The 19,846-nt window shown below is 49.3% G+C and overlaps 1 protein-coding gene across 4 annotated transcripts in view; it reads left to right on the forward strand.

The window, feature by feature from the left end:
* Positions 1-19,846, forward strand: part of ITSN2 (intersectin 2) — a 1,355,209-nt gene that overhangs the window by 418,898 nt on the left and 916,465 nt on the right. For all 4 annotated transcript variants that reach the window (XM_086926255.1, XM_086926257.1, XM_086926256.1 and 1 more), the window contains one exon: positions 5,472-5,535. In XM_086926255.1, the coding sequence (XP_086782381.1) occupies positions 5,472-5,535 (64 nt within the window). The remainder of the gene's footprint in view (positions 1-5,471; positions 5,536-19,846) is intronic.

Genomic DNA, 19,846 nt, shown 5'->3' on the forward strand with positions numbered 1-19,846 from the left:
AGGCTCGGAGGACCCGCTGGCGTCCTCGAACGCGGAGATGATTCCCCCGACGGGCAAATCCTCACAGGATGCGAAACTGGACCTTATACTAATGGAGATCAAGGCGTCCAGGGAGGCGCTCGAATCCCGAATGGACAGCATGGCGACGAGCCTCTCACTGCTCAAGGCGGACCACACGAAGCTGGCAGAGAAAGTCAAAGAGCACAAAATAGCGCTAGACGACCTCATACCACAACAAACTTCCCACTCTACGAAACTAGAGCAAATGGACAAGCAGATCAAATCGATCTGGGACAAGCTGGATGATGCGGAAGGGCGGGCCCGCCGCAATAACGTGCGCATACTGGGTATTCCAGAGAAAAGCGAAGGGAAAGACCCTACCCAATTCGTGGAGGACTGGCTAAAAAAGATAGTGGATCCCCAAGACCTCACGCCACTGTATAGCGTGGAGAGAGCGCACCGGATGCCGGCAAGGCCACCTAAACTGGGAGCGTCACCGCGCCCCTTAATTGCCCGCCTGCTACACTACAAGGACCGTGACTCGGTCCTGAGGGCCGCAAGAGAGAAAGCCCCATTGCGCTTTGAGGACAAGACTATCTCTGTGTATCCAGATTTCACCCCGGCGGTGCAGAGGGCCCGCTCGACTTTCCTGGGAGTTAAGCGCCTGCTGCGGGACAGAGATCTGAAGTACGCACTGCTGTTTCCGGCAAGACTCAAGGTGCTTTATAACAATAGGTCCTACTTTTTTGAATCACCGGAGGAGGCGGCGGAATGGATCGAGGTGACACTGACACCCTCGAACTCGCAGGATGCCTTTGGGGTGGACCACGGCGGGGGATCATCGCACCAAGGAGGCCGACACCAGCGGGGAGCGACCAAGGAACACATGCACCGGCACGCGGACTCTGGGGGACCGTCATCGGCCAGGACCGAGGGGCCGGTCCATCTGACATCGGCCGCCTTGGCTGAACACGACGCCCGGGACCCTGCCGCCTCAGCCAGCCGCTCTACCACCCACACGGAGGTGTCAGGGTCTGCCGATAGCCTGCAGCTGTTTCCCAAGATCACGGCACAAGAAGCGCATGACCTGTGACTGGGACTAGGCGACGAGTCGGATGGTAATGTATGAACTATCTGTGAGGCGATCGGGGGGAGGGGGGGCCTTCTTTGCTCTTGGTGCGATGGAGTGCTGCCAACTGACTCTGGACTGGTGTAAGAGGCCCCAGACCCCCACCGTATAGACATGTTTAACTGTAAGACAAGCCCACGTTGGGCTCTACTGTTTGGATCCCGGAAGGTTTTGTTCGGGGACCTGGGAGTTACGGGGTTGTTTTTTGCACGGGCACGAGGCTCAAGGTTGTTTAATTATACCTGCTCCATGGTGCGGAATCCATCGACTACACCTGCTGCCGCTAGGGATGGGGACCCTTAATGACTATAGATTGTGCACTTGGAATGTTCGTGGCATGGGGTCGGTCCACAAAAGGCATAGAATCTTAGCTCAACTGAATCGCAGGAAGGTCAATATTGCCTGCCTTCAGGAAACCCATTTAACGACCTGAGAAAGTGGGAAATTGCTTAAGAAGTGGAAGGGTCAATTGTTCGCCACCTCTTACTCAGCCTTTTCGAGAGGGGCAGCTGTATGGCTGAGGAACTCGGTCCCCTTCAAACTGGTGGAGCTGAGGGCGGATACGAATGGCAGATATGTATTTGTCCGGGGGTTACTGGATGGTTGCCCGGTTGTGCTGGGAAGTGTTTATGCACCGAACTCGAACCAATCAGCGTTCCTGGTGACGCTCAGCGGAGTGCTGGCTGATTGAGCTGATTTCCCCTGGTTGCTGGGAGGGGATTTTAATGCAGTACTAGATGTCTCAATGGATAGATCGCACCCACCATTACAGGCCACGGAAAGTAGGAAACAGGCTGAGGCGCTAGCGCAGTGGGCAGAGGGTTGGCAATTAACAGATGCATGGCGTGGCAAGCATATATTGGACAGGGAATATACATTCTATTCACCACCACATAAGTTACACACCAGAATAGATCATGTGTTCTGCACCACGCCCCTCCTGGGGTCGATTCTAACGGCGGAACACATGGGGAAAACTTTCTCAGACCACAGTCCGGTGGAAGTCACTTTTCAGTGGGGTAGGATCCCAACTCCCATACCAACATGGCGCCTTAACCCGGACCTATTGGAGGACTCGACTTTCCGCGCATCACTAGAGATGGCCATTGTAACTTACTTTGACATAAACAGGGGGTCAGCGAGTGCCCGCCAGGTGGAGTGGGATGCTTTCAAGGTCACGATTCGGGGGGAAGCGATGAGCACACGGGTGGGCATGAGGCACATTGTGATGGACAAACTCCGGGATGTAGAGGGACGACTAGCGCCACTGGAGAGTGAAGCTGCCGGCACGAATGTGCCTTTCACGCCCCTACAGGAAGCACACATCCAACATGCAGAACTGTTAGAGGAGCTGCGTATCCTTGACTACCGAGAGTACACGAGTAGACAACATGCACTGGCGACAAGGCAGGACCTTTATTAGCCCGGCTGGTAAAAGACGACCCGATACACTTGCCAATAATGGAGGTACTTGACCAGGGGGGGACCATGGCCACAACGCAACTGAGTGTGAATGCTGCGTTTCAAGACTAATATGGGACGTTATACGGCCCGCACGACCCTATGGTAGATGGAGCCCTCGGGGACTTCATGAGGGGGTTGGAAATTCCAAAACTGGAGGAGAGACAGAGAAAAGAGTTGGCGAGGCCCATCACAGTGGCAGAAATTAGACAGGCCATCCGCGCCCTTCCACGGAACAAAGCCCCGGGCACGGACGGCCTGCCAGTGGAATTCTATGGAGCCTTCATAGATCTTCTGGCACCACGACTACTGGAGGTTTATAGGGAGGCACTTAAGTCCCGGGGTCTTCCACAGACCACACTACAAGCACTAATAGTATCACTGCTAAAACCGGATAAGGACGGCCACTGCATAGCAAATTACAGACCGTTATCACTACTAAACACGGATTATAAAATATTAAGTAAACTACTAGCGAGCAGACTGACTCAATACATTCCATCGCTCATACACCCAGACCAGTGTGGCTTTGTTCCGGGCAGAAGCACTGCTATGAACCTGCGGCGCCTCAGCCAAATCATGCTAGGTACACCGGGAGGGCCGGGGACGGAAGGCTGCGTATCACTGGACCTGAAGCAAGCCTTCGACTCCATCAAGTGGGACTACATGTTTGCGGTACTCGAATATTTTGGGCTACCGATCGAGTACATTAGTTGGGTGAAGTTACTTTACACATATCCAACTGCACGGGTCCGCACAAATAGGTGCATATCGGCGCAGTTGGCAGTGGCTAAGGGTACCAGGCAGGGATGCCCATTATCCCCGCTGCTGTTCATACTAGCACTAGAGCCTCTACTATGCAAACTCCGGAAGTCCGCGCAACACAGAGGTGTACGAAGGGGTGAGACGAAGCATGTGGTATCAGCGTACGCGGACGATATTATACTCTATTTCGGAGACCTGGGAGGGGACTTAGACCCGGTGCCCGACATATTTAATACCTTTAGCACCATGTCGGGCCTTACGATTAGCGAACCCAAGTCGTATGGGTTTTTCTTCTCTGCAACCAGGATGGAAACTCATCTTCCCTTTGCACCTTACTCTTTCCAGGTGGCGGAGCACACCTTCCGCTACCTAGGGTTACAAGTGTCAACTTACGCCCCTACGATACCACTACTAGGGTTACCAGCTGGGCTGCGAACACTATCAAACCACATGCTTACAGATTGGCACGACTTGGGGGTGACCCAGGTGGGGGATTTCTTTAACGATGGCAAGATGATGGCTTTTGAGGACTTTCGCATTACACACCACTCACCTGGGAGGTCATTCTTGCTACACGCAGGTGTGAAATGTTACATAGCACAGGCATGGGCCCCTGACGGGACGGAGCCACCCACGAACCCACTAATCACGATGCAGTATCTAATGGGGACTGGCAGCCACCTGACCAGGTGGATATCACATGGCATAAGGGAGGGCAGGGCCATATCACTGCAACCATTACGAGATAAGTGGGAACACGACATCGGGCGAACACTCAGAGATACGGAATGGGACAGGATATTGAGATACCCCAAAAAGGTATCGAGGAACCAGAAGTTTAAATTCATACAGCTCATGCTCCTCCATCGGGCATATCTGACACCTCACCGCCTGCACACTATGTTCCCAGACACTCCTGATACATGCCCAAGATGTGGGGGGGAAGATGCCCGACTGGTTCATATGCTATGGGATTGCCCTAAGCTGGGGTACTACTGGGCCTCAGTGCAGTCTGATTTAGCCAGGCTGGTCCCTTCCAAACCATACAACACATTGGAATATACCCTCCTGGGACTGGGCCCTGTGGAGCGGAGAAAGAGCGTAGGTACACGGTTCACAGACTTAGCCATGATCTTAGCGAAGCGTGCGATCACCATGAGGTGGAAGTCCCCCAAGCCACCAGACCCTGAGATGTGGAGGGCGGAGCTAGTGAGGTGGGGAAAGGCTGAAAGTACGACGTTACAGCGCGAAGAACGCAGAGGGCTTAGGAAGCTCCCCATTTCCCTAGACTGGAATGCTTTGTTGGGGTCATTGGAGTCGGGGAACGACTCGGATTCAGAACACACCATAGACTTGGGACACCAGGAATGAGGGTCGTTCCACTTCATAGACTGACACATAAGCGGCGGCAACCAACAGGTGGGACTCATCACACGAATATAGAGGTGCATGACCGCAGATGGCACTCACACGACTGTGCCCAACCACACGAGCCCCTAGTGCGCATTCAACAGAGATAATGTTACACCCGCCATGCACACGTGTAGGACTGTCCGACATCAAGGGCTGGTATACAAGTGAGGAGGAAGTGCCTGAAGGGGGGGAGGGCAAGGGAGGGGGGAGTTTAGTTGGGGTGTTACAGTAACATATTGTAAAATGAAAATGTGTATATCCTGACAGAGCGATCATATGGTGCAAATATGAGACTTAAGTGCAGAACTGTTATGCTCTGATTGCTATACCTTCGTTTATCCTACCAATAAAGAAATTTTCAAAAAAAATGTTGTTTCTGTAAAGTAGTTTGCTCCTGTTTCCAATTATTCAGCTATTGGTCAAATAGTAATAAACTGATTGACTGCTTCTTAAGTTATGAGACTAGGACACCCAGTATCCGAATGCATAGCGATGTATGACACACATCCAAATGCGTAATACAAGGCGTGCTGGCTCACCTAACAGCCTATGGATTGGCCTGGTTCCTCAATTTTATGGCTCTGTACATGCCTGTGACCATTTGGAGAGAGTCTAAAGACTTTGAGTAGTAGTGCCACCTTAAGGATAAATACATCACTAGCATCACATTTTACTCAGGTACATACTCTTTTTTTTCTTTAAGGTTTTCAAGTTAAGAATTCTCTTGTTCAGTCAAACCTTTCTCAGACTCAGCTAGCAACCATTTGGTAAGTCCTTACACATGTTGAAAATATTTTAATTGTGCTTCAAACTTTTTGTGCTTTGTCAATCAGAAATAGTAATCTTGTATAGCAACGTTATTTGTTGACCCAAGTAAATAGTTAGTACATGGAAAAAAATTAGCTGCATTAACAATCAAGCAGCAGAAAACCTCGATTAAAAATATTTTATAAATGTACAAATTACGAGAAGTGTGGCTCAGGGGTTAGAGGCGGCAGACCTGGAAGCTGAGATCGGTCCTGGACCAGGGTTCAATTCCCCGCCTCGGCGGGTCTTGGGCTAAAAAATTCCACGGACTCGATAATTCTCGTTCCGGTGCCTACTCGACTCACGGGTTCACACTCTGCGACTCTGGGCAATAGCTTGCTTAATCTCCACTACGGCCCTTCGCGGCGGGATGCCTGGCTTTCACCTTGTGGATACCCTGCTGGGGTTATCTCACAGGGGAATACCAGGACGGGTTCCCAAGGCAAGCGCCTTGATGCCGTCGGGTGATACGTGCGCTATATAAATCGCAATACATTTACATTTACGTTTAATAATTGATTCATAGTGGAATCCTTGAATTATAAATGTTTCATATATAATTATTCAGTCCCACTGTAGATTTTAAAGTTCTCAGAGGGTCAGTTATCAGAAAGAATATCCTTGTACAATAGCTAAAGTATTCATATTCAAAGCTTAGAGCTTTCTTCTTCAAGAATAATCAATGGTATTGTCTCATCTCATCTCATCTCAATCATTCCCAGTATTTGTGTAGTGTTGATATTTCGCTATCCTTGCAATTAAGCTTTGACGGCTTGACAATTTAAATTACTATAACGTTGAAACTTGACCAATATTGTAATGTCTGAGCTGCATTATTATTCCCTGATAATTGTCCTCGCACTGATTTTTAAATCTACAGTGAAATGTTGGGGATGTTTAAAGGGGAGTGGGGGAGGGGGGGACATGTTATCCTTTCAGGAGGTGAAAAGCAAGTACTTTTTTCATAACTCAGTTTTTCCACTACCTTGAGCTACGCCACGGTCTGTTAGCCCACGACCTTCCAGAGGACTCTTTACCCGACTGTATTCCTTTGGAGGCAAAGATCTTTCAAGGGAAGTTGTGTAAAGGGCCAATATATGTGATTCATCGATCACTGGTGATTCATGCTCCTGATGGCCTTTACAAGGCTCGGCGAAGATGGGAAACCTGAGTCTGAGTGCTAGACGAAGAAGACTACAGGGTTCCCTGCGTGGCACCTAGGGAATTGGCGATCTCAACGCGGCTGCGTATGATCCAGTTCAATTATTTGCATGCAACAAATCTCATGCCAATGTGGTAGCAACTCGTGCCTCTGGGTACACATGCAGCATGTGTGCGATGTGCACTTCCGAGGGCAGACTTCTCTCATGTTGCCTGAGAATGTCCGGTACGGGGACCATTTTGGGACGAGGTGGGCGGCATTCTTTCTAATGTCCTAGGCGACTCTCTGGAGTTCACCACTCACATGGCTTTGCTTGGGCTGCTGGAGGAAATTGAGGGGGGGGCCCAGAACTGAATGTGCATTCCTTGCGGTTGCCTGTTTGGTTGCCAAACGGTATGTGGCACGAGCATGGAAGTGGAAGAAGCCACAAACAGTTGGGAGCTGGACGGCAGGGGTGGACTGGTGTGCCTATCAGGAAAAGCTGGTCTTCGAGGCACATTGCTGCCCCATTAAGCATATGCAGAAATGGGGTAAATGGTGTGCTTATTATGGCCTGTCGATTTGAAATGGTAATGTTGTACGTCTTATGTACCCAAACCCGTTACAATGTCACTCATGGAAAGGGAAGACCACTCGGTCCCCCCGAACGTATGGATGGGTGCCCCGATCCCCCCGGGAAACCGTTGTGGGCGGGGGCGTCCTTCCCGCCCAGAAGGGGTTGTCCTAGACACCCGCCCGGAAGTCAGCGCACGGATGGGCGTACCCGAGGAGGGCCCCCGCCCTCCCGCAGATGGATAAATAGACCGGGAATCCAACAAGGCTTCCTCTTGTTCCAGTGCTCTGAAGGCTGCACCACTCGTCGCTCGTGAGCCCTCGAAGGAACAAGCGGCAATTTTGAGAACTTGTAATCTTTGTTGTTTCTCTTTCAGTGCCAGGCGTGTTGAAGCTCTAGTACCTTGCGGATCGAGTTGGGCGAAGTAACCAAGATATGTCTGGCAAGAAAGCGGGAAAGAGCTCCGAGATGGAGAAGATGCTACGCACCCTCGTGCACCGAGTAGCGGTGATGGACCGAAAAATGGGTAAAGTGGATGCGATCGGTCGGGGCTTAGCAGATGTTAAGAAGCAGATAGCAGCGCAGAGCAACCTCTCGGGGCGGCCTAAGAAAGTTATAGGGCCGGCCTTGCCGGACGTCGCCCCAGAGGGTAAGGGGAAGAGGAATAAGAGGAGGGCGGGTTCCAGGGAGGGCCCAGCCCCAGAGGTGCCCCCAGCGAGCCCGGGCGCAATCAACCCAGTCGCACCGGTGGATAGCCCAGTACCAGGTCCGGACGTGGGTTTACCAATCCCCGTAGTGATAACGCCAGTTGAGGATGATCAGATGCCCCCAGAACTGGCCCTTCAGTTAGCGGCAGTGTTACCCTGGCTAGAGAAGAAAGCAGGGGGGCAGTGGCTGCGGGGGATCCGGCCGAGGAAGCCAGAATAATAATTGAGCAGTTACGGCAGTCAAGGGAAGCCGGGACAGCGAATGTTCCTTATATTCCCCCACAGGTAGCAACGGGGGTCACAACGGATGGCCGAGCGAAGACAGCGGACACGGCGGCTAAACCCGGTAAGAACCCATTGCCATTGGTTGGGGAGAGTTCAGTGCCTTCAAGGCGGGAAAGGTTGTCTCAGCACATCCCGCGGCCACGAAGGAAATGATATGGGGGGACAAATATATTACCATGTTTTCACTGTTGACCGACCATCGTGAGATAGAATACTCAAAGACCCAGAAAGATTTATGGCACCCCAGCGTATGGCGGGCCAAGATGGCGGAATTTAGGGTCGATGAGACCATGGCGAACTGGGTCAAGGCCTTTTCTATGTTTACAGCAGTAATGGGGGAACGTAAACCCGAAGTGTTGCCCGAATTATCATGTTACCAGAACAGGATCATGAATTTTTATACAATGTACGGGGGGGAATGAATGGAAGGGTTATGACGTTAACTTTCGAAAAGCTAAAGAGTTTAACGAGGCTTTAACGTGGGATTGTCTCGACACAGTGTCATGGCATAAACAGCTCTTGCCTGGACCGGCGGGTACGTCATCGCCAGGCTGGAGCGGGTCTGGGACAGTCCAACAGAGACCGGCACAGCCCTTTCGAGCGAGCGCCGGTGGGGAATCACAGCCCAAGACCGGTGGGAATGGGGGCAAGCGTGGGGTTTGTTGGGGTTTCAACAAAGGTAACTGTAACAGGCCTCAGGGAACATGTAGGTTCCGGCATGCTTGTTCCGGCTGTGGGAACTCCTCACACCCAGAACTTAGCTGTAGATCCAAGTCCGGTAGTTTGGGAGGAAAGGGGGGATCCAAGCAGGATTGATGTGGTGCCTGGGAAGCAATCATCTTCGCCCATCGACATCTTACTTTGACTCCCTGGCTGAACAAATACCCTGATCATGTATCCGCCGGGATTTTGAGGAATGGCTTTCTGTATGGCTTCAACATCCCGGCGGGGAATTTTCGGGGGAGCCCCTTCTGTAAGAATCAACTATCTGTGCAACATAACCCGGCGGTGGCCGCCAAGAATTTAGAGGTCGGCTTGGGACGGGTAGCAGGGCCTTTTGCCTGCCCGCCAGTGGCGGATTTTGTGTGTTCACCTCTAGGATTGGTTCCGAAGAAGGACCCGGGGGAGTATAGACTCATTCACAATCTGTCGGCCCCGTAGGGGGACTCGGTGAATGAAGCTATTGACCCTGAGGTATGTTCAGTTCGATACGCAGCGTTCAACGATGCCGTCGAGCTACTGAATCGCCTGGGCCCCGGTGCTTTGATGGCGAAATCAGACATCGAATCAGCATTCAGGTTGCTCCCGGTACACCCTCGGGACCAGCGCTTGCTGAGATTCACATTCCAAGGGAAGTATTACGTGGATAAATGCATGCCCATGGGTTGCTCAATTTCATGTGCCTATTTTGAAATGTTCAGCTCCTTTTTGGAATGGGCGTTCACCGAGGCCACTGGGCATAGACAGGTGATGCACTATTTAGACGACTTCCTTTTCTTGGGTCCGGGAGACACTACGGAAAGTGCACAAACACTGCAGGACTTCTGCACACTCATGCGGGAGTTTGGGGTCCCATTGGCACCAGGTAATACAGTGGGGCCATCTACCTCACTGGAGTTTCTGGGAATTGAGCTCGATTCAGTGGAGGGATGCTTCCGTCTGCCAATGGAGAAGGTGGCCAAGTTCAGCGCTTCCTTAATACAATGTCTTGGTAAGGAGAAGGTGACCCTGCACCAGTTACAACAAACGGTGGGCCAGCTTAACTTTGCCTTAAAAGTGATACCGATGGCTCGCCCCTTCTCACGTTCTCACGTTCCATTGCACAAGCTATGGTAGGCCTCAAGGAGGGACACCACCGCACGAGACTGTCGGCAGGGGTTCGCCAGGACATGCACATTTGGTTGGCATTCCTGGCGGACTTCAACGGTCGGGTGGCGTGGAACAAACCCCCAGCATCGTCTGACGAACTGAGTTTGTGGACCGACTCAGCTGGGAGTGTGGGATTTGGCGCAATCTTTTGTAACCGATGGTCGGCGCAAGTATGGCCAACGTGGTGGCACTCCAGTGGCCTAACAGGTAACATTGGGTTCTTGGAGCTATTTCCCATTTGGGTGGCTCTGTTGGCATGGCCGGAAGACTTTAGGGACCGCTCAGTGGTATTTTGGTCAGACAACATGACGATGGTCGAGTGCGTTAATCACCAGGCAGCACGCTGCAAGTGGATCTTGAGACTGTTGAAAGAAATTGTGTTGCGATGCATGAGATTGAATGTACAATTCAGGGCAAAACATGTGCCGGGTGTACTGAATAATGCAGCTGATGCACTCTCTCGTTCACACATGCAGGCTTTCAGGGGTTATCTACCCACAGCGGATCTAGTGGCGGCACCGTTCCCCGAAGCACTATGGCAGATCGGTGCCCCGGATTACAGGACCTCGTGGCAGCCAGCTTAGCGCCCAGGACGAGGAAAGCCTATGAGGGAGCGTTTCGTTCATACTGCTCCTTTTTAGGGCCGGTAGGGAGACATAGCTGGGGGCAGGAGGAATCCTTCCTAGGGTTCTTAGTGGCGCTTCATAAGGAAGGCCGATCAGCCGCAACTGCCAACAGACATAGGGCGGCCATATCATTCATGGCACAGCTCCACGGCATACGGGACCCGACGGGTTCCTTCCTAGTCAGAAAGGCGCTCCGCGGTTGGCAGCGCCTGGAAGGTCGCAGACAAGATGCGAGGCACCCGATTGGTTTAGAAAGATTGTCTTTGCTACTAGCAAAACTTGATGAGACATGCTCCTCCCCTTCCGAGGTAGTTCTGTTCCGAGCGGCTTTCGCATTGGCATTCCATGGGGCCATGCGGGTAAGTGAACTCGTAGCAAGAAACAAGAAGGAGGTGGAGGGCGGTTTATGCAGGGATCATGTCCAAATACGGGGTGATTCGATGTTAATCTCGATAGCCAGGTCCAAGACAGACCAAGAAGCTTTGGGGAGTAGTGTTGTTGTGTAGCGCGCCCGAGGGAGCCCCAGTTGTCCCATAAGGTATTTGGAGGACTACCTGGCACAGAGGCCGGCGACATGGGTGGGGAGCCTGCTTATACACAAGGACGGCACCCCGTGGACGAAATTTCAGTTTCGGAGGGTGCTGGCAATTACGATTGCTGCGGCGGGCTTGAACCCGTGCGATTTAGGGACCCACTCATTCAGAATAGGGGCCGCTACTGAGGCTACAGCTCGGGGTCTGGGTGCGGAAGAAGTGAAACAGCTAGGCCGTTGGTCCTCGAACTGTTTCAAGAGGTATGTGCGACTGCACATGTTGTAAAAGACTGATGAAATGCACTCACGCTTGTTGTCTTTTGTTTGGATTACAGTTTCGCAAGCCTGTGACGCGGGGCGGAATGGGGGATCGACCCAACACCAGAGGACCAACGGTCAAGGATCACCGACTGGAGATCGAGTGGTATGGGTCGTGGGCCACTCATACGTGAGGTGCGCCGGGGACGTATTCATGGCAGGTGACGCGACTCACGCATCTGGGGAATACGGGTTCAGAGTAACCTTCCATGGGAAGGGAGGCCTCTGTTTTGACCAATTTCAAACGTTTGTGGAGGGACTCTTAGGGCGGCAAAGGTCACCGCCATCTGTAATCATAGTGCACCTGGGGGGCAATGACTTGGTAAGACTGGGAAGACGGGTGTTAGTTGAACACATATTGTCGGCAGTCAGCTGGTTGGCTAGGAGGCTCCCGGGGTGCACGATTGCCTGGTCCCACATGATCCCCAGGAGAGTCTGGCGGGGGGGTTCTCTGTAACGGTGTTGAACCACTCGGTAAAGAGGGTCAACAACAAAATTGGGAAATTGTTTCGCTCCGCGCATTTGCAAAGCATTCCCCATGGGTGTATTCAGGGCGATCACTGTTACTTGAATGATGAGGTTCACCTGTCCAGGGCTGGGAATAATTTACTCATAGGAGACTTCATAGCATGGCTAGTGGGATTAAGGAGATTTAGGAGGTGTGGGGGGCCGGATAGTCTGTCAACTATCCAGCCTGTGGCGGTAAGGTCATGCTCGGTGAGCAGTGATTTCAAGGTCCCTAGGGGGGGCGCCACTCAGTACGGATGGGAGCGCCCAGGGGGAGGCGGCCATTGGCCCCTCCCACGGGGAGGCGGCACCCACTACGAATGGGTCGCCTAGGGGGAGACGGCCATTGGCCCCTCCCACGGGGAGGCGGCACCCACTATGAATGGGTCGCCTAGGGGGAGACGGCCATAGGCCCCTCCCGGGGGAGACGGCTATATGCCCCTCCTACGAATTTCCCGGGGGCCGGATATCCGCTCCGACGGAAGAGAGTGTGGGGAAGGGGGGGGAGTCCACGCTGTCCTTCTTACGGATACCTCGCACGAGAACTCGGACGACCTTTAAGATGGCGTCGAGTGAAAGGGGGCCCCCACGACAAGGGAAGTTACAGTTGGCAACGAGGGTAAAGTCCTCTGCGCATGCGCCACTCACACCGTGAGGGCGGGAATTTGGTAGTAGGGATCTGACACCGGTTAAGACCTTGCCGTAGGCCCTTAATGCTAGGATGTACAATTTTATTTGAGATTGTTATGCATTTTCAGGATGTTAGACTCGGCTAGGAAACCTTTGTATTAGAGATCTGTTAAGGTTAGCCAAAGAACTTGTCTTCATCAAAATGTAATGGAAATAAAATTGTACATAATTCATGAAACGTTTTTATTTAAAGTTTTAAATTTTGTTTCATATTTTAATAAATACGGCCGGGGGGGTAACTCCCCCCCGCCTTCCAAAAGCTCAAACTTGTGTCTGTCTCCTCCCATGGGGAATTGGTGTTGGGAGGGGGTGGAGGGCATCCCGGCCCATATGTATTTTGCTCCTTTGGTACTCTGTGTGATAAGCTATCATGCCGTAAAACTTCAATAAAGTTGGTTATAAAAACAAAAATCTACAGTGGAATGGAGGATTAATCATTTATTTAAGAACTCAAGAAATCTACTGTCAACCATTGACTAAATATTTTTGGGAAATTAAAGTATTTTTATTTTTTTATTTGTAAAGATTTTATTTTAAAAAAACGACAAAATTACAGAGCGTATTGATACCTACATATTTCGTTTGCTTACTCCATATAGAACATACATTTTATAAGGTAACGTTACTGGAGCAGTATAGTTGAAGATGAAAAACAAGAGGGGAAAAGGAAAACAAAGAAAATTACAATTCCTAACACCAACATAGAGGGGAAACCAGTGCAGCACTAAAACACCGATAATTGCAAGCCAGATATTATGTCAAGCGCCACAATGACAACCGCCACATTGTCAACCGAGTGGGCAACAAAACAGGAGTAAAATAGTTAACAGCACAGTATTCTTGCATCTCAGATTACCCAACCTAATGACCAGAGTGTTGGCTCAACTACCCACTGCACAAGACGACGCATGCAGAGTAACTTAATATCCATCTAGGACTCAGTTGCATTGACATTTAGTGGGGCCCGAGCCCAATCCTGAAAGGGACCCCAGATATCTCGAGGTCTAGAAGCCGCTGGCATAAGCTCCCAGAATGTTTTCATCTGCTCCTGACAGTGTGTAACATCAGCTATCCAAGATTTAACTGTCGGTGCCCACGCTTTCCCCCAGGCTATGGCAATCCTCCTCCCCAGTAGAAGTAGCATCGTTTGTAGGGGTCTAGGCTCCACAGGAATATCTTTAGTTCAGTCTAGTATGGCCTTGAGGGGTGAAGGTTCCAAACTTGTGTCCAATATCTCATTCACTAAGGTAAAAATCTCCACCCAGTATTGTGCTATCCTAGGGCAATGCCATGCCAAGTGTAAGAAAGGCGCTTGGGGGGAAATACATTGGCAGAATCTAGCATCTTCGTGCAGGTGCATGCCGAAGTGCTGTGCTGGCGTTCTGTAGTATCTATGCAAATATTTAACCCCTCCAACGCTCATGACGAGCCACGGTTCTCGTGTGCTCATGACGAGCTGAGCCCGTCATGACCATGAGAACGCTCAGGTGCGGGGCTAATTCCCCTGCTGTGCTGGACGTTCTAACGAACGGGCGTGGTCATGACGAGGAGAAACGTGGCTCATGACGAGCTGAGCTCGTCATGAGCACCGGGGCGCTGTGCGCACCCACCCTCCCCCCAGCACAGCGGGGGAATCGGCCCCGCAGCCAAGAGGTTATAGTGGATTAATGGAGCTTGTAGTTTGGGGATAGCATTTCTAGCTGGCCACAACAGAAACCTGTTCCTCCGTCGGAGGCGAAGGTAATTCCTCATTCTAGCCCTCAACTGACTTATGTCTGGCAATTGGGAAAGAGACTTGGGTAGAATTGTGTAATCTGGTTATGCGCTTACGCTGGCAAGAGTTGGTTAGTCCATTCTCTAGTGCTGGCAGTGTAGGTGGGGGAGCAGGGAAGGAGCTATGCAGTTTGTGGCATTTAGGAACATTGAAGTATTTAATTGTTGGTACTTAAGCAATACTCAAGCTAAAACATCTCTTTCACCTTATCTTAGTAAATGAGCTTAAAATTACTTGCTACGAAGTTGTGGAAAGTAGGCCAGAACTTGCAGTTAGAGCCTTCTTTCTAAGCAAGCAAATGTCCAGCAAATGTTCTGTGATGCTTTTGAGCTGCACGTCTCAATTTCCCAATTTTTCTGATGGATGCTTCTAAATGCAGATTCCTCATCTTTAACAGTACTTAATTTCAGAGTGTCTTAACCTGTTGGTGTGCAGATAAGTTAATGCCAAATCAGACCCTGGCAAATAGCTCAGATCAGTAGCCGGAAATCTGATTGTGATTCAGGTCTCTCACTGCCTTCTGCAGACATTAACTTGAATGCACAAACTTAGTTCATTTTGAATAAATTGTAAATTGTGTTCAATTGTGTTTCCGCATCGCTATTCAGCGAGGCGGAAACCATCAGCCCCCTGGTTTACTGAGCCTCTTAGGCTCCTAAGGCAGAGCTGTAGGAGGCAGGAGAGGCTATGGCGGACAACCTGGAATCCCAAAGACAGAGAAAGACATAAGCTTTTGCTGGCAGACTACAAGATAAGGATTATCAAAGAAAAACAGGCCTACTTTTCTAAGCTCACAACGTCCCTCACCTCCTCTAGGGATTTATTTAAAATTGTTGACTCTCTCTGCTCCTTACAAACTCCTGATCCCATCACAGGCTCCCAAGAACTGTGCGACAGGATCACGCAGATCTTCCATACTAAAATTGTAGACATCTACTCAACTCTGGAAGCGCAGAGAGCCCAAATGAGCCCTCTTCCTTTCCCGACTCAACCTTCCTTAGAATGTTGGGGAAAAGTTCCTATGAACTTCCTGTCTGCCTTCCCACCCCTTACCCTTGAGCATCTAGATTCCCTCCTAAATAGGACCAAGTCAGGCTCGCCACTGGATCCCTGCCCTTTGAAGATCCTGAAAGACTGCAGGGAAACCCTTTTGCCCCCTATTCTGGAGATAATGAATGGTGCCATGATTCAGGGCACTTTTCCTGCTGTTTGGAAAAAGGCCATAGTGAAGCCACTGCTTAAAAAGCCGACTCTGGATCCTGAAATTCTCAAAACCTTTCGACCAATATCGCTTCTGCCTGCCCCAGCTAAAATGCTTGAAATCCACCTTAATCAGCATCTGACCTCCTTTCTTGAGACCTCTGGATGCTTGGACCAATCTCAGCACGGCTTCCGAAAGTTTCACAGCACCGAGTCGGCTCTCACGGCAGTGGTCAACAACATTCGATCTAAGGTTGACCAAGGCCAGGCCATTTTGCTGGTCCTACTCGACCTGACTGCAGCTTTTGACACCCTATCTCCTGTGACCTTAATAGCCCACTATCGCTCCCCCCAAGCCCGTAAACAGACCGCGGTTGCCCTGGTGACACCACGGCTTGATTACTGTAAGGCACTGTATGCGGAAATAAATAAGAGCCTCATCCTACGCCTTCAGTCCGTTCAGAACGCGGCTGCTAAGTTCGTCCTGGGCGTTTCCTACACCTCCTCTGCCACCTCCGCCAGGAAGAGTCTGCACTGGCTCCCGATCCACCTAAGGATCACCTTCAAAATTCTATGCCTGGTTTTCAGTGCTTTATCAGGTGGAGGCTCTGAAACCATTGGCTCCCTTCTTGTCCCTTACACCCCTAGCAGAAGCCTTTGCTCTGCCTCTAAGAATCTTCTATCTGTCCCTCGAATAAACAGAGTCAGATGGGGTGGAAGGGCTTTCTCTTTTATTGCCCCCAAACTATGGAATGACCTCCCTTCCGAGTTGAAAACACAACCCTCTATGGCCCACTTTAAAAAAGCACTAAAAACGTGGCTCTTCATCGAGGCATATCAGTAGCATGCTCCCTGACTCTAAACTATGTTTGGTTAGGCACCTTGACACCCGTTGGGCAAAGTTTGCGCGTTATAAGTTGTGTTTCATTCATTCATTCATTCATTCATTCAACTGTTGTGGTTCAATTAATTTTATTGCGTTTTGCCTTTTCTTTATAGTGCACAATTGGATGTTAAAAGCATCAATCCATTTTGGTGTCTGACGTTCGTTAGGGGGACATTATTTGGTTATTTTATAACCTGCACAAAATGTCAGAAACACCCCATGAATATTGTTTTTGTATCTACTCTGCATGGATATCTCATTACATGTATACACAATTTTGTTTATATATCTAATGCTTCCAATCTAAATTAAACATTGGATAAAGCATCTAGCATTCAAATTGTGAATTTATATAAACATTGTTCATAATTCAGGTGCTTTTTTCCACAATAATCTCCCAACTCCTATGTAAAGAAAAACAAATGGATCTTGTCTGGCAAGCATTGTACTAAAATGCCATAATGCGGCAATGTGCGGAGAAGTGTGGCTCACTGGTTAGAGGAGGCAGACCTGGAAGCAGAGGTCAGCCCGGGACCAGGGTTCAATTCCCAGCTCGGCGGGGTCTTGAGTCCTAAAATGTCCATGCATTCGACAATTCTCGCTCCGGTGCCTACTCGATTCAGGGGTTCACACTCTGCGACTCTGGGCAATAGCTTGCTTAATCTCCACAACGGCCCCTCGCGGCGGGATGCCTGGCTTTCACCTTGTGGATACCCTGCCGGGGTTATCTCACAGGGGAATACCAGGACGGGTTCCCTAAGCAAGCGCTTAGAAACTGCTTGGTGATTTGCGCTATATAAATTCCTGTACATTTACATTTACATGTCAATGAGTTTGGTTTACATCAATATTTTATCATTAGGAATATATTTCGTAGTATGCCTGTAATAGATGATTAAGGAACAATCAAAGACCCGTAGGACCATAAGACAAAATACTTGTGTGTGTTGAAAGAGTGATTTCACATCTCGCAGGTGGAGGCTTGGTCTCCAGGGCACAAAATCAGATTGGAAAAATACTTTTCACATGATTGGCATTCCAGTCCCTCTCTAGGACTCTAGGGGTAACTGTGCATTGGGGAAACTTCACCCAGTACCAAAACAATCACACTGGCTGTTACTGTTGGTGTGTTGCTCCAAAATTATACTGGCTAAGAAAAGACACCATGTTTAAAGGGAGCAAGGCTTTGTGACTGGATTTGAATCTACTGCTGTACTGTCTAGTAAGATACAACTGTACTAAGTTGGTAACCATGTTGTAATGCTTTCTGTAATATGTATTCGAATAGGGAACAACAAAAGGTGCAAAATACCTAGTCTAGTTGTGGCAAGGATTTCCTGTTCTATTGAATACAGTTGTCACCATAAAAGCAGTTCAGTTCAGTTCAATCACTTTATATAATTTCACAGAACCATAAAAGACATACAATTTATAAAACATGTAGCTTTTAGATACACAATTCTTTACAGTACAAATAAAATGTAAAGAAAAATTTAAGATCATATTACATTCTTTAGGAGGAAAGATACAATACAGTAACATAAATAAAACCAGTTAAAACTCAAAAATAGGAGGAAATTGCTCCAGATACAAGCTAAAAATTAAACAAACTCAGCAACTCCTTTGCGCGATCAGTTTTGACTCAAAGCTACAGTCACAGAAACCTATTCCTTATGCACCAGATTGAGAAGAGATACCTAGAGGCTGAAAAAACAATAGGTTAATGAAATTAAATTAAATACCATCATTTGTAAAGCACACAGCTACCTCCGGAGAGGTGTCCCGGCGCTGGGGGCCGTTGGGACGATTAAGCGAGCTATTGCCCAGAGTCACATGGTGCTGGGTTAACCTGCTACCGGAGCCGGGGATCGAACTGTGAACCCCATGGTCTGGAGTCTGGCACCCTGGCCGCTGCGCCACACCTCTTCCACTGAGTGTCCTAATTCAAAATTCTAAGGGCGCCAGCAGTCTACCAGCACCCTTGAAGCCTAAGATCTCCTCCAGAGATGTTCTAAATATGAGATTAATTCAGGGGTTGCCCATACTCTTCTCATGTAGAGGAGTGGCCTAAGGCTAATCTTCTCAGATATAGGCCTGATCCCCAGATCAAGTTTGAGGGTGTGCTGGCAGGGAGATTCAGCAAGTGCCTCAGAAAGCTGTTCTCTGTCTGTATTAGCACTAGCGGACTTATGGCCTCAAAGCTCAGCCCGTACATAGAAGTCCCCAGTGCTTGAATCTTATAAATCTGAATAGTTGGGCTGATTGACTTGTAAAAGGACCCCCTATAGACGTTTGAAAGCACACCAGTGTGTTGTGCTAATTTGAGTGTTTGCTTGTCAATATAGAACAACCAATCCAGCCGTTCGCTGAGCGTAATCCCAAGATAATCAAAGGTTGAAACCCTCTCTAACAGAGTCCCATTCAGACTAGGATTTGGGCGAGTGGAATAAAGGCCATGAATTTGTTTTGCTAATATTTCTTTCTAAACCCCATGACTTACAAAATATGTTAAAATGGACAAGTACCCTTTGGATGCCCATTGGCATCTTAGAAAGGAGAAGGGTTTCATCAGCGAAAATAGCTCATTCACCTTTTTGAATGCTAGCCTTGGAGGATCATTATCAATAGTATTCAGAGTTGATAAAGCCGTTAATGTGCACGGTAAATAATGTCAGCGCCAATACACAGCCTTGTCTGACTCCCTTGCTTACAGAGAAGGATTCAGAGACTTTCCCCATTTTGCCGCAGCGCACCTGTGCAAAGTTCCTCTCATGAAGCCTTGTATAATATCATACAGATAAGGTGGTACCCCCATATCAATTAAAGCGTGCCATAATAATTTATTGGGGACTATGTCAAAAGAAGCCTTTAGATCTATAAAAATCAGGTAAAGCCTGCTAGCCTCAAGAACCACTGATTTCTAATAAAGAATTTAGAGTCCAAAGAATTGATCTACAGTGGAGATGCATTGCCGAAATCTTGAAAGGACCTGAGAGCCTTATTCTCCTTCATCCATTCCTGGAGTTTTTATAATATTCCTTTAGTAAATACTTTTGCATTGAATCGATCAAACTGATAGGCCTATAGTCTGCAGGAAGCAGGGGAGAACCTTTTTTATAGATGGGAATCATTTCCAACCGCCCCTGAATGTGGGATAGGCAT

This window comes from Lissotriton vulgaris, chromosome 6 (assembly GCF_964263255.1).
Source record: "Lissotriton vulgaris chromosome 6, aLisVul1.2, whole genome shotgun sequence".
Classification (NCBI taxonomy): Eukaryota; Metazoa; Chordata; class Amphibia; order Caudata; family Salamandridae; genus Lissotriton; species Lissotriton vulgaris.